Source organism: Sarcophilus harrisii, chromosome 1 (genome assembly GCF_902635505.1).
Source record: "Sarcophilus harrisii chromosome 1, mSarHar1.11, whole genome shotgun sequence".
NCBI classification, from domain to species: Eukaryota; Metazoa; Chordata; class Mammalia; order Dasyuromorphia; family Dasyuridae; genus Sarcophilus; species Sarcophilus harrisii.
This window is the reverse complement of record NC_045426.1, coordinates 491,585,609-491,597,990: the sequence shown is the minus strand read 5'-3', so window position 1 is coordinate 491,597,990 and position 12,382 is coordinate 491,585,609. Positions and strand designations below refer to the sequence as shown.

The following is a 12,382-nucleotide window of genomic DNA, read 5'->3' as shown; positions in this document are numbered from 1 at the left end:
TTTTCCTTCTAGCTCTCTTTTAAGATCCTTTTTAATTTTTCTAGGAGAGCCTTGTGTGATGGTGACCAGGTAATATTGCCTTTTGGGCCTTCATCTGGAGATAATCTGCTTTTAGTCTCCTCAGGGTTTGAAATCTGTTCTCTTTCACCATAGAAACTGTCAAAAGTTAGAATTCGCTTTGCCTTTTTACTTTTTTTTTTTAAGTTGAGATCTGTTTTTAGGGCGAGGAGGTTCCGAGCTTTCTGTACAGATTCCCTGAAGTGGCAGCAGCTGCACTAGGATCAGGCTGAGTCACTCTTGGTGCTAGGTAGGCGCTTTGGGGTTCACTCTTTACTTTTTGTGTTTGTGTTGGGTGTTTTATAACTTCTCTGCTGATCTACTGGCTTGCAGCCAGGGTAGAGTGCCAACACTGTGGTAGAGTCCTCCCCACAGATTCTCTGCCCCCACAGAGACCGCTCCCCACCTTCGTCTGCTCAGTGTGCATTGGCCTCTGTGCTCTGTCTCCCTGACTGCCCTAGCCTCCTCCTCCCCTGCCACCAAAACAGAAGTTTTCTGCCAATCTTTGAAATTACCTTCTGCTGTTCCTTTGCTGCACTCTGAATATTCATAGATTCTGCCAGTCCAAAACTAATTAAGAAGCTAAATTTTGTAATTAATGGTGAGGATAGTAGGAGGGCTCAGAAAGAAGCATGTGTTCTCTCTGCCATTTGGCTCCACCTCCCAACTTACCCAATTCTTGAAATTTATTTTAAAGTCAGTATTTTTATTTAAGTCCTGTTTTTCCAATATCAAAGTTTACAGAAACTGAAAAAAAATCTAGGACAAAGATATAAGTGATTTCTTTAAGTTATATATAATAGGAAATGGACAGTAGGGGGTATGTCCCTGGAGTAACTCAGGGTACTCTGCAGGCCCTCATGAAAGGCTTGGTGAGCATGCATAATGGAAGGCTGGGACCCCCACTTTGGGGCATGAATACATTTGTTCCCATTCTTTGTATAGAGTGAAGAAAAATCTTTTAGTTGACTGCTGAGCAGGAACTGGGCTTGAATAACCTAGGTTCCCATGAAGAAATTCAACTTCCATCTTACACTAGTGGTTTTCCAGTGATTGGGTCTCCCAGTGATAGAGGTGTCTCATCTCCCTGGTCACTATAAAGCTGGAGGATTTTTTTGTCTCTAGTCTTATTCTTATACTAAGTAGAGAAGACATTGCCCATGACTCATGAGCTTTAAATAGTCAGAAGAGCAGCCAGAGGTCCAGGAACTGCAAAATTAAGGGCTGGCCCAAGGAGTGACCTGCTTGCCCTAACCCAGGGTGGAACAAGCTGGCATTGAGACACCATTTTTTGCCAGCAAGGGAGCCATGCTAAACCCAGAGTGAGCTTGGTGGGAGGAAGGTTTTGTGAATCACTAAATTTGACTCCACTATCCACAGAGAGATATAGAGGGAAAACAGGTGCTCCCAGAATTGTAGGATTTTGTACTTTTGACCTTGCTATATCTTAGTAAAAATCTCTTTTAAAATCTAATGGACATTGCTTATTGATATGGTGTCAAGGAGATATCAATTGGTTAAAATTATATTGGAGTACTAATCACTGATTATATTGTAATACCAGACAAACTGAGGCAAGAAGAGATTGTTTTTAATCTTTACTGTGAAGAGTTTAAGCTTGCTGACCAAAATAGTCAAAAACCTCATATAAACTGTGTGCCTCAGTTGCTTAGCATTCAGTATAGAGCAACTGAAGCACACAGTTTATACAAGGATTTTTAGCAAGCAAAGTATAGAATCGAGAGAACAATGTCTTGCAGCAGTTATCTTTACTTCAAAGAGAGGGCAGGGAGAAAGGAGTTAAGTTGGTATTTACAGGTTGGAGATTGTGATTGTCAGACAGAGGAATAGGATCATTCTTGGACAGATAGGGATTACAACTAGGGCAAACTGCAGGACACGAGATTGTCCTTGACAATAGGGATGGACAGGGATGAAGTCAGAGAGGCAATCCCCTGGAGAATGTTTTTCTTTTCTATCCTTCATTGTGTTGCAATGGTATGTGAAGGGGAGTCAGAACATCAGTTTAAAGTTTTCTTTTTAAACTCAAGTTTCCCAAGTTTAATTGCACAAGTAAAAAAGGGGAGGGGGGAATATGGCCTTCTATCCAAGGCCTAAAATATCTTACTTCTATTTTAGGAACATTCAAATCCTTGAATCATCAGTCCCCACTTGATGGAAAGGTCACAATATCATAATTTTAACCTACTCTACCTGAAAGTGGATAAATCAAACAAGATTAGAAAAATGCCAGGACCTATGGAAAAGGTAAGGAGAAGGAGAAATGATGACCCCATGAGGGAAGAGACAAGAGTGGTCAACCAAGGGGGATAATTAAACAGGGACTGGTAGCAGTTCATCCCCTGACTCTGTTCAATTCATCTGGACTCAAGATTCATATGGACAACAACCAGACTGTCCCTGCTAACCCCAGAATTGTTAGCATAAAAACAGCATTCCTCATTTAGGGCAGCACAGAGACCTCCCCATTGTAAGAAGAACAGATCAAGCCCCCTTCAGTTTTGGAATACCATGTCAACCAGGGAATCAACCTGATTTTCCAGTTTGAGATGAACCATTGGACCAGATACAATGCTAAATGCTTTTTATAAATGTTATTTCATTTGAGCCTCACAATGACCATGGGATGTAGGTAGTATTATCTTTCATTTTTTTGTTGTTCAGCGACATCCAGCTTTTCACTACCCCATTTGAGGTTTTCTTGGTAGAGATACTAGAATGGTTTGTCATTTCCTTCCCATCTCTTTTTATAGATTAGGAAACAGAGGCAAACAGGTTTAAGTGACTTGCAGGGTCACACAGCTAGTGTTTGTGACCAGATTTGAATTCAGGAAGATAGATTTTCTGACTCCAGGCCCAGCACTTTATCCATTGTACCATCTAGTTGCCCCAGCCACCTCATTCAGAAAAATCTATGTGATCCTTGAAAAGTCATTTTACCTCAGTTTCTTCACCTACAAAATGGGAATAATAGTACCTGTCTCCCAGAGTTTTTTTAACTCTCAAAATGAAATATTTTGTGGTTAGATAAACAAACTTTTCTTCAACAAACTTCCTTTACCTCAAGGAATTGTGAGAATCAAATGAGATTTTTTTTTCTCTCAATAGTATTTTATTTTTCCAAATACATGCAAAGATAGTTTTCAACTCTGATTTTTGTGAAACTTTGTGGTCCAAATTTTTCTCACTTCCCCCCCTCCGCAAATAAACAATCTAAGTTAAATATATGCTATCCCTTAAAATATATTTCCATATTAGTCATCTTGTACAAGAAAAATTAGACTAAAAGAAAGGGGGGAAAAAAAACAAAAGGTGAAAATTCAGCCTCCGTAGTTCCCTAAGTGAGATTGGCATTTTCCATCCCACCTTTATTGAAATTGCTTTGTGTCACTACAATGTTGATAAGAGTCAAGTGTATCACAATTAATCATCACATAATCTTCTTGTTGCCATGTACAATGTTCTCCTGGGGCTGTTCACTTCACTCAATATCAGATCATGTAGATCTTTTCTGAAATCAACCTGCTTATCTTTTTTTTTTTAATAATATAACAGTAATATTCCAAAAGACATAATATTCTTAAAAAGCACTTTGCACAGTGTTTGGCAAATAGAAGATGCTATAGAAATGCTTATTCTCCTCCCCCATTCAATCCCAGATCAACCTATGAAAATATAAATGTCTTTAGAACTAGGACTGTCATTTTTTAAATTTGTTATGTGCCTTGGACATAATAGACATAGGATAAATATTTGTTTGTTGCATTGAACTACAGGGCACAGATATCTGTGGCAAAGAAGTGTAAAGATATGATGCAAAATTATGCTATAGTCCTTGCTATTTACTAACATGATACAAACAACTATACATTTAACTTTTATTCTCATTAGCAAAAGTAAATAATTAACATATCCATTGCTATCCCCTTTATTTTTGTCTTGCCACAGAGATTTTTAACAATGTGTTTTGGAAATCATTGAGTTTGTACAGACTGGATTCCCAGTCAAAATTATTTGTGTTATATTAGAATCCAACCCTTTGGTCTCTGTTATATTGTTGTTGGAGAGATTCAGTAATTCTAATTCATACATTTTGTCTATGAAGGTTCTGGGCAAATTTTCTATACCATTGCAACACAACCTTGAGTCTTTGCAGTCCTGAAAAGATGGGCAGGGTATGAAATTGGTTTCTGTCCAAATGCAGAAATGCTAGCTGAGTGTTATGTACAAATATGTCTCCTGGGAGAGCGTTTATGTTATTTCCAGAGAGACTCAGAAATTCCAGCTGCCTTAACACTGAGAAGAAATTCAAGGGAAGGTCAGACACCAAATTATTTGACAGGTCAAGCCGCCTTAAACTAGATTCACTAATGACCGAAAGGGGAGGGATATTTTGGATGCTATTCCCAGATATTGAGAAATGTTCTAACTTGGGGAGGATCTTGACTGCAGAAAATGGAATCTTCTTGAAACTATTATTGTCAAGGAGCAAATCACTAAGGTTTGTCAAGTTTTCAAATAAGTTCTCTGGTAAACTACTTATTTCATTATTGGAAATATCAAGGACCTTCAAGTTAGGAACAGGATCAAAGTCTCCAGCAGGGAGTGTCTGAAGATGATTACCAGCCATCATTAACGTATCTAGCTGAGAAAGACCCATCAACATATTTACTAACAACTGTAGTCTGTTTTGAGAGAGGTCCAAGTAAGTCAGTCTTTCCAAGGAGGCAAAAATCTTCCCATCAAGCACAGCAAGTCTGTTTTCAGCCAAGTTTAGCCAAACAAGGTGCTTTGTGCCTCGAAACAAGGCAGGTGGAAGCTCCATCAGATTGTTGCCAGCCAGATCCAGGGCAAGGATGCTTCTGCCAATATCGTCGAAGGTGTCATTCTGCAGGGAGAGTTTGTTGTGGGACAAGCCAAGAAAAGTGAGATTAACAAGGGGCTGAAGGATTCCCGGGGGAACTTGGGTTAAGTAATTCTCATTCAGAAAGAGAGCCTCTGTGTCTTGAGCTATTCCCTGGGGAATGTTGGAAAGGTTGGCAAAGGGGCAATCTGTCAGCAGAAGACTGCAGAGGCACTTCTGGGGGCAGCTGTACTGGCTGACAGCATTTCCAAAGAGCAGCAAAAACAAACCATTTTTTGAGTTTGACACAATTAGATTACATTATAATTACCAGATATTTGTATTTACTAAATACTGGGTTAGTGGGTGTCTTTATGATTTATTAACCCTTTGTAAGTGTACGTGTGTGGGGAGAACCTGGTGACCTGGCACAAGTCAAGACTCATAGCAACCACCCACAACCAGAGACTTTCCTTTTCAGTAAAATGAGATATACATGTAGGAAATTTTTTTTTAATTGGTGCCATTTCAATGAGGTTAAAAAAAAAAAAAACAAAAACTTATGAATGCCCTCTAAAGTAGACTCTTAGCACCTGCTTGCTTTGCAATTTATATCAGCTGCCTAAAGGCACTGAGATATGAGTGTATATCTTGCCCAGGGTCAGATTCTGTTATCCCCAGAAAGTTACTTTAAATACTCTATCCACAACACCAAACTGGCTTTCACCAAATATTAAGCTTATTAAATAATCCTAAATTAATAGATTCTATCTCTTAAAAAAATCCTATAAATATATAGGGCAAAAAGCCTTAATATACATAGAATAGAATCTTCTCTTACTCCCTACCTCAAATATCTACAGACCAGCAGGATAAAATTAAGGTATAATGGTAATAGATTAAAGCTCAAGGGGGCTCTATAACATTTTGGCTACTCGAGTCTTTTCTGCTAATAGTGAGGTAAAACTGTATTCCAGATAAGCAAGGTGAAAGTCAAATATAAAGAATGAAAAGACTATCATAATGTCACTTCTAGCTCTAAAAGCTCTGTGAAAATAAGCTTATTTCAATTCTATTTTTAAAACAATGGCAATAACCTCTCAAAGGATCTCAGTCAAACTGAGTTGCCATCTTAGCACTTTAAGAATCTCAGAAACTGAAATTTCTAATATAATTTTCTTCCAAACTGAACCTATTTTATACAATTTTTTAATATGTCAATTTTGATCCATTCTTTCCTGTTTTTAAGGGGAACTTAAAAAAAAAAAAAGAAAGAAAGAAAAGAAAAGGGATATTAGATTTGTTTACTTCAATCGTATTAACACCTGAAGGTTCAAAACCAACAGCTGATTTGTAGGTTTTCAAACTGAAGACATGCCCTTGTTGGCTAAATTCAGCCTTGCTACTCTTAAGACGCTAAGCCACTTTAAAACATGCCAATATAAAGAGACTAAAAATATAAGAAGTCATTGTTCATTGTTTAAGAAATTTTTATTGAAATAAGAATTATGATCTAAATTACATTTCCTTGCTCAGCTATCAATTCTGTTATCTAAAACAGTGGTAATATTCTGAGCTTTTCTACAGTAAAGAATTACAAAATTAAAGAAAGGAATGCTTTAAGGTTTTGTACTATGCTGAAAATTCTTTTCCATCCTAGGTCTATAAAACATGCATTTGTTTTTTATATATTTTACTTGGTTTTTAAAAAAAAAAAAGTGATCTAGGATTAGCATTAAGTTTTCTAGACCTGGCATTTGCTTGGTACATCAAGTTCAAAGTTTCTTTTTTTTAAATTTATTTTATATTTTGCAATGTTTTTTCCACAATATTTGTTTTTCAATGTTTAGATATTTTTCTTCTGTGAAGCAGATGTTCCATTTCCTGGTCCCTAATCTTTCTGTAAGTTAAGGGGGAAAAAAAAGTTATTTTATTTTTTATTTTTATTTTTTTTTTTTGGCAACAGGCAAGATTCTAAGCCAGGGGTCATCAACTCTTGGAATATGTACCCAAAAGTGGCATGGCTGGTACCCACAACAGTTTAATAACACCATCTCCTATGTGGTCCTTAATTACTATTACATATGGTTTACCATATGGCAAATTGTCTTATAGGTGAGTATAATTGGAAACTGAGGACTTCTCAAAATAAGTCGCTTGATAATTCCAGACCAATTTCAAAAGTCTGTTAATCATTAAGGCTCTGGGAAGGAGAGCAAAAGGCTTGCTCTTCTAGTAAAAATAATTTCTATTTGTTAATTGAAAAAGCCTGAGGTAAACCAAGTCTCCTTGGTTATTCTGTCTTAATGGGCTACTTACCTCTAAACAAATCTCCTCTTTGTGGGGGATTATATGGCTTCATATAAAATCATTAACTAAGGTAGACTGAATTTATAACAGATTCAGTTTATCTGGGGATTTCGGGAAAATGAACTCATATGGGCTCAAGTAAACAGTTGTAGACAGCTGCAAAACTAACCACCATAAAACATACCTGCAAACAGTTGTAAACCTTGTGAAACTGACCATCATAAAATTCGGGTCAAAATTTAACAAGTTCATGTTACTTCCAAGTATTAAGCTAGATAGTGATAATTGACCAGATGAGTGGAAGGAGGGGTGTCATGGATTCTATATAACTCACTTCAGTTTCTGTGGAAATTCATTGCTCTCCACTGGTGGGACTCCAGTGGAAAGATGTTTGCTTCTTGCAAGATTCTAAAGTAAACATTTCTATCCCTCACTTGATATCCGAGTAATTTTGAATTGCATTTGCCATACCACACATAGGTAGAGAGCCATGCTAAGGAAAACCATCTATTTGCTAGTCTTCGGTTGGCACAATTTGGTAACTGTTTCTTCTGGTTGACTTAACATATCAAATAAGTAAAATGTGGGGCAGAAGGAGAGACAGCCCCTTATGCTTTTCTTTCTCATAGCAATTTATAGTTGTGTATTAAGCAATGAGCAGAAATGTTTTTGCTACATAATACATTTTACATTCTTCATTTAGTAGAAACTTTGAAGACAGTAGAAAAACCAACTTGGATTTTTTTCCCTCCAAAGTACTTACTCTTTTAAAGAGTTGGAAGACCAGTGGCACTGTTAACTGCTTTCTGGGCAGCTTCTTTAGCTTTCAGTGTGGCTACAGCTTCATCAACCTGAAGACCACCAATTAATGGAATCAGAATAAAGGGAGTGGATCTCTATTTGGTAGTACAAAATTATCAGTGCACTTCACCTCCACTCCCAACAGTGATGAAGTGTATTAGTTGTTTCTTGGCTACAAAAAAAAAAAAAAAAAAAAAAAAATAGTTCTACTAGCTACAGTAACCCTATGTTGTCCTAGGCTCAGCCAGTCCTGTGAAGTGGAGGGAACTGGCCTTGGCTGGCCCTCAGGACACAACTAGGCCTGACAAATCAAGGGATTTGCATGACAGCTCTGCAGAACCTTCCTTCAAGGGCTCATGCTCTGAAAGCCTGTCAGAGAGCACCCCAATAGAGCAAGGAAGAACTTTAGTGGAAGGAAGACATTAATCACTTATGATTGTAAACCTTAATAATTTAGGTGGGCAAATTTCTAGTGATGTAGGGAGAATTCTGGAATACAGAGAAACTAAGTTTTGGATCCAACATGAAACTTAAATAGCTACATATAAACTATAGAATTTTACAATTATAGAACTGGAAGAGATCTATAGGTCTTGTTAATCCCTTAAGCATATTAACTTCTATTACTTGTTCATTTTCTTTTAGTAAAGACCTAAATAATATCATTCAGATAGGTGTCTAGGTCAGAAACTGATGTTACCTTAGAGTAGAGAAACTCGGGACACTCAAGCATATAAAGGAGCTCAGAGTTGTCCTTTTCTAGCAACATGGCAGTGATTTTACCAGCGATGGTACAGTGCGTCACCTGAATGAGTGGAAACAGCCGCTCACCTGGGGGATGGGTAAATAAAGTTTTCAAGTCCTTATTTTATGTTGGCACCTTTCAAAACTACAAGTCAGAACTATGGTATTAAAGCTTGTATACTCTATTAAAAATATTCAGGAAAAACTGCTTCAGTAAGAAGATTGTTTCTTTCATCTAAGAAAAATAAAATAAAATAAAACTTGGAAAATTCCAGATTACCTACTTACAATTCATCTAGTCACTCCAGGATTCATCAGTTTTCCCCATGAATAGACTGTATAATATTAGAACAAAAATTCAAGTCCTGGAGAAACTCATTAATCTAGCTGTCCCCTCTCCATTTTGGTTCAAATTCTCTTTTATGGAAATCAGATAGGATGACCTCAAACCTCTAGTCTAAGAAAAGCAATCCTCTTTATTAGAAAAGAGGCAAATCACTCCAAATTGGCTAAAAGATATGCTTGGGATGCTACCACCAAGGTACTAAAAAAAGAAAAAAAAAATTTCTTCCTGAAAAGTATATTGCTTAGATTTCTCCTTGATTTTGTCCCCAACTCCTTGATTTTGTCAATAAATACAAATGAGCCCCATCAAAATAAGTTAAAGAAATTGAAATAGAACTCATTATTAGCTAAGATCAAATTACATACCCAATATTCTCTTTTGCTCCTGAGGAGTGGTGGATGCAAACATGGAAGCAGTTAAAGGTTCCTGACCTTGCACATAAACAACAGGCTAGAAAAAAAATATTAATGAACAAATGCATAAATTTACAGTGCCTTGATATTTTTTATGTACAGATAAAGGCATAATGAATACTGCAATCTGGATACTTGAATATGAAATCAAATGGTAATACAGAATTTCCAAGGCTTACAGCCCATTCTAAAGTAACCCCTGAACTTCCTTTTTTCCTTCACTCCTGCAGATGTTTCCATCAATACTTTGCTAAATTGCACATCAAATAGTCAGGAGAAAGAAGAAACTGGAGTGACTTGGTTCTCTGACTGAAAACAAAGCAATTGGTGTTAAGCATCATCTGTTTTTTATCTCTAAGTTCTGTAGCTAAGAAATAATTAAACACATTCTATTTTTAAAAATTCTATCCCCATCATTCATCTATTATAGGAAAAAAAACTTGCATTTTACATGCTATTAAAAAATGGAGACAGATGGAGATAAATAAACTTTTTTTAACTTACCCAAACTGCTTTATTATGCTGTTGCCTTCAGTTCCTGTTGGGATGGCCACCTTTTATAATCAGAATTAAGTCCATACCTGCTGCATGCCACCTGTGGTTGTGCATTAAGATATTATTGAGGATTGTGAACACCTGCAGCATACTTGTATTGTGGAACTGTGCTGATAGCAGGACTAGGTGCAGCACCTGCAGCAGCTGCAGGATGTGTACCCATTATCTAAGTTGATGTGTTTGCTGAGGGGAGGAGGGAAGGATTTTAAACATTTAATGTTAAATTCATTATATCCCAAAGATTAAACAACACTCAACAACACACTGTGTTGACATGACCTGTGGAACCTGTGAAGAAGCTGGTCTCTCACATGTGCAAAAATGTTTGTGGCAGCCCTCTTTGTAGTGGCCAGAAACTGGAAACTGAGTGGATGCCCATCAATTGGAGAATGGCTGAATAAATTGTGGTATATGAATGCTATGGAATATTATTGTTCTGAAAAAGCAACCAGCAGGATGATTTCAGAGAGACCTGGAAAGACTTACATGAACTGATGCTGAGTGAAATGAGCAGAATCAGGAGATCATTGTACACGGCAACAAGAAGACTATATGATGATCAACTCTGATGGACGTGGCTCTCTTCAACAATGAGATGATTCAAACCAATTCCACTTTTTCAGTGATGAACAGAGTCATCTATACCCAAAGAGAGGACTGTGGGAGCTGAGTATGGACCACAACATAGCACTCTCATTCTCTCTGTTGTTGTTTGCTTTCATTTTGTTTTCTTTCCCAGTTTTTCTTTTCCTTCTTGATCTGATTTTTCTTGTTCAGCAAGATAACTGTATAAATATGTATACATATATTGCATTTAACATATATTTTAACATATTTAACATGTATTGGACTACCTGCCATCTAGGGGAGGAGGTGGGGGAAATTTGGAACAGAAGGCTTTGCAAGGGTCGATGTTGAAAAATTACCCATGCCTATGTTTTGTAAATAAAAAGCTTTAATAAGCAAACAAATAAGCAAAACAAAAAAAGAAGCTGGTCTCATTGTACTAAATAGCAGCCTAGGAGCTGCTGGGAGGGTAGCACCAGACATATTCTGGAATCTTAATTTAGAAATTCAGCCACATATTACTCATACTTTAATATTCAATCTCATATCCCTCACAATTGAACAGATGTGGACACATAAAATGAGTATAAAACCAATTTATTAGCTAACAACACTTTCTTCATACTCCCTCTGAAAACCACTAAATGAACTAACCAAGTTTGAAGAGCAAGTAAAATTAAATTATGTCTATTTTCACGAAAATAAAATTCTGCAAGAATGACTACATTTTGGATCCTTAAACACATGATTATTGTGAAAAGGAGCTTCTTCAAGAGTACTTTGACCATAAAAGTTTAAAGAGATTATCAATGATGTCCACTGCTAAATACATTATTTTTTAGAAAGGGGGTGGATGGGTGGGGAGAGTGCTTAACAATGAGGTCTGGCATCCTGAGCAGTCCAGTGAGCACTTGGTCTGAGTTGAGCATTTTGGCTAGCAGGATAGTATGCAACACCGCTCTGAGTCTGCAGAACAAAAATAAACCAATCCCTTCTATCATCTCCAACTACCTCTCAGATACTCCGCCCTTAAGCAAGTACCTCCGTCATATTCTCACTGAAATAAACTAGCAAGACATACAGCATATATACGTATGGTTTTATTATGAAACATCTTCATGTCAAATGCTACATACCAAGCTAATTTTTAAAACAAAGTGGGTGTCTTTTCTCTAGTGCATACCTGAGGAATAGCTGCCATGAAGTAACCTAAAGGAGGCTGCTAGAGGTGGCTTACAGGCTTGGGCCCAGCTCTGACGCTTGTCATTCTCTGCTGCTCCTCCTTGCACTGGGCTAAAGCTACCTGCAATGGCTTAGTGGCAACAATCCTGCCATTCATTTCTGTGACTGCTTTGGTGGTTTCCTCCAGTGAAGAGAAGCATACAAACCCAAACCCTTTGCTGTGGTCACCTTACATCCTGAAAGAGGAGGGAAAATACAAAAACCACTGAAATTAAACCCAGTCTCAGAGAGGCAATAACAAGCATGCACAAAACACACACATTATCTCATTTCTTCATTATTTTAAGTATTTAACCTTATTTTTCTAATTATAAAACAAGAGACCAAGTTGCTCATTTTAGTGGTCACTGAGCTAGTAAATTGTGGGAATCTCAAGTTAAAATGCTTGTTATATTATACAAGGAACCACTGGATGATGGGTAGCAGTCTAGAGTTTACTACAGGTGTATTCTGTATTCTTGCAATCTTTCCATAATTAACTTA

At 37.1% G+C, this 12,382-nt stretch overlaps 1 protein-coding gene and 1 pseudogene across 1 annotated transcript; both read right to left on the bottom strand.

Annotated features, from left to right (window-relative positions):
- Nucleotides 1-3,685: 3,685 nt before the first annotated feature.
- LOC105749331 (carboxypeptidase N subunit 2-like) lies at nucleotides 3,686-5,206 on the bottom strand (the record flags this gene model as incomplete). The annotated part of the gene is given in 2 exon segments (XM_012541505.2): nucleotides 3,686-4,219; nucleotides 4,221-5,206. Coding segments are annotated over 2 exon segments (1,173 nt in total), but the record flags the coding sequence as incomplete, so codon positions are not given.
- A 1,187-nt stretch (nucleotides 5,207-6,393) lies between these two features.
- Nucleotides 6,394-12,053, bottom strand: LOC100935192 (annotated as a pseudogene).
- Between the last annotated feature and the right edge of the window lie 329 nt (nucleotides 12,054-12,382).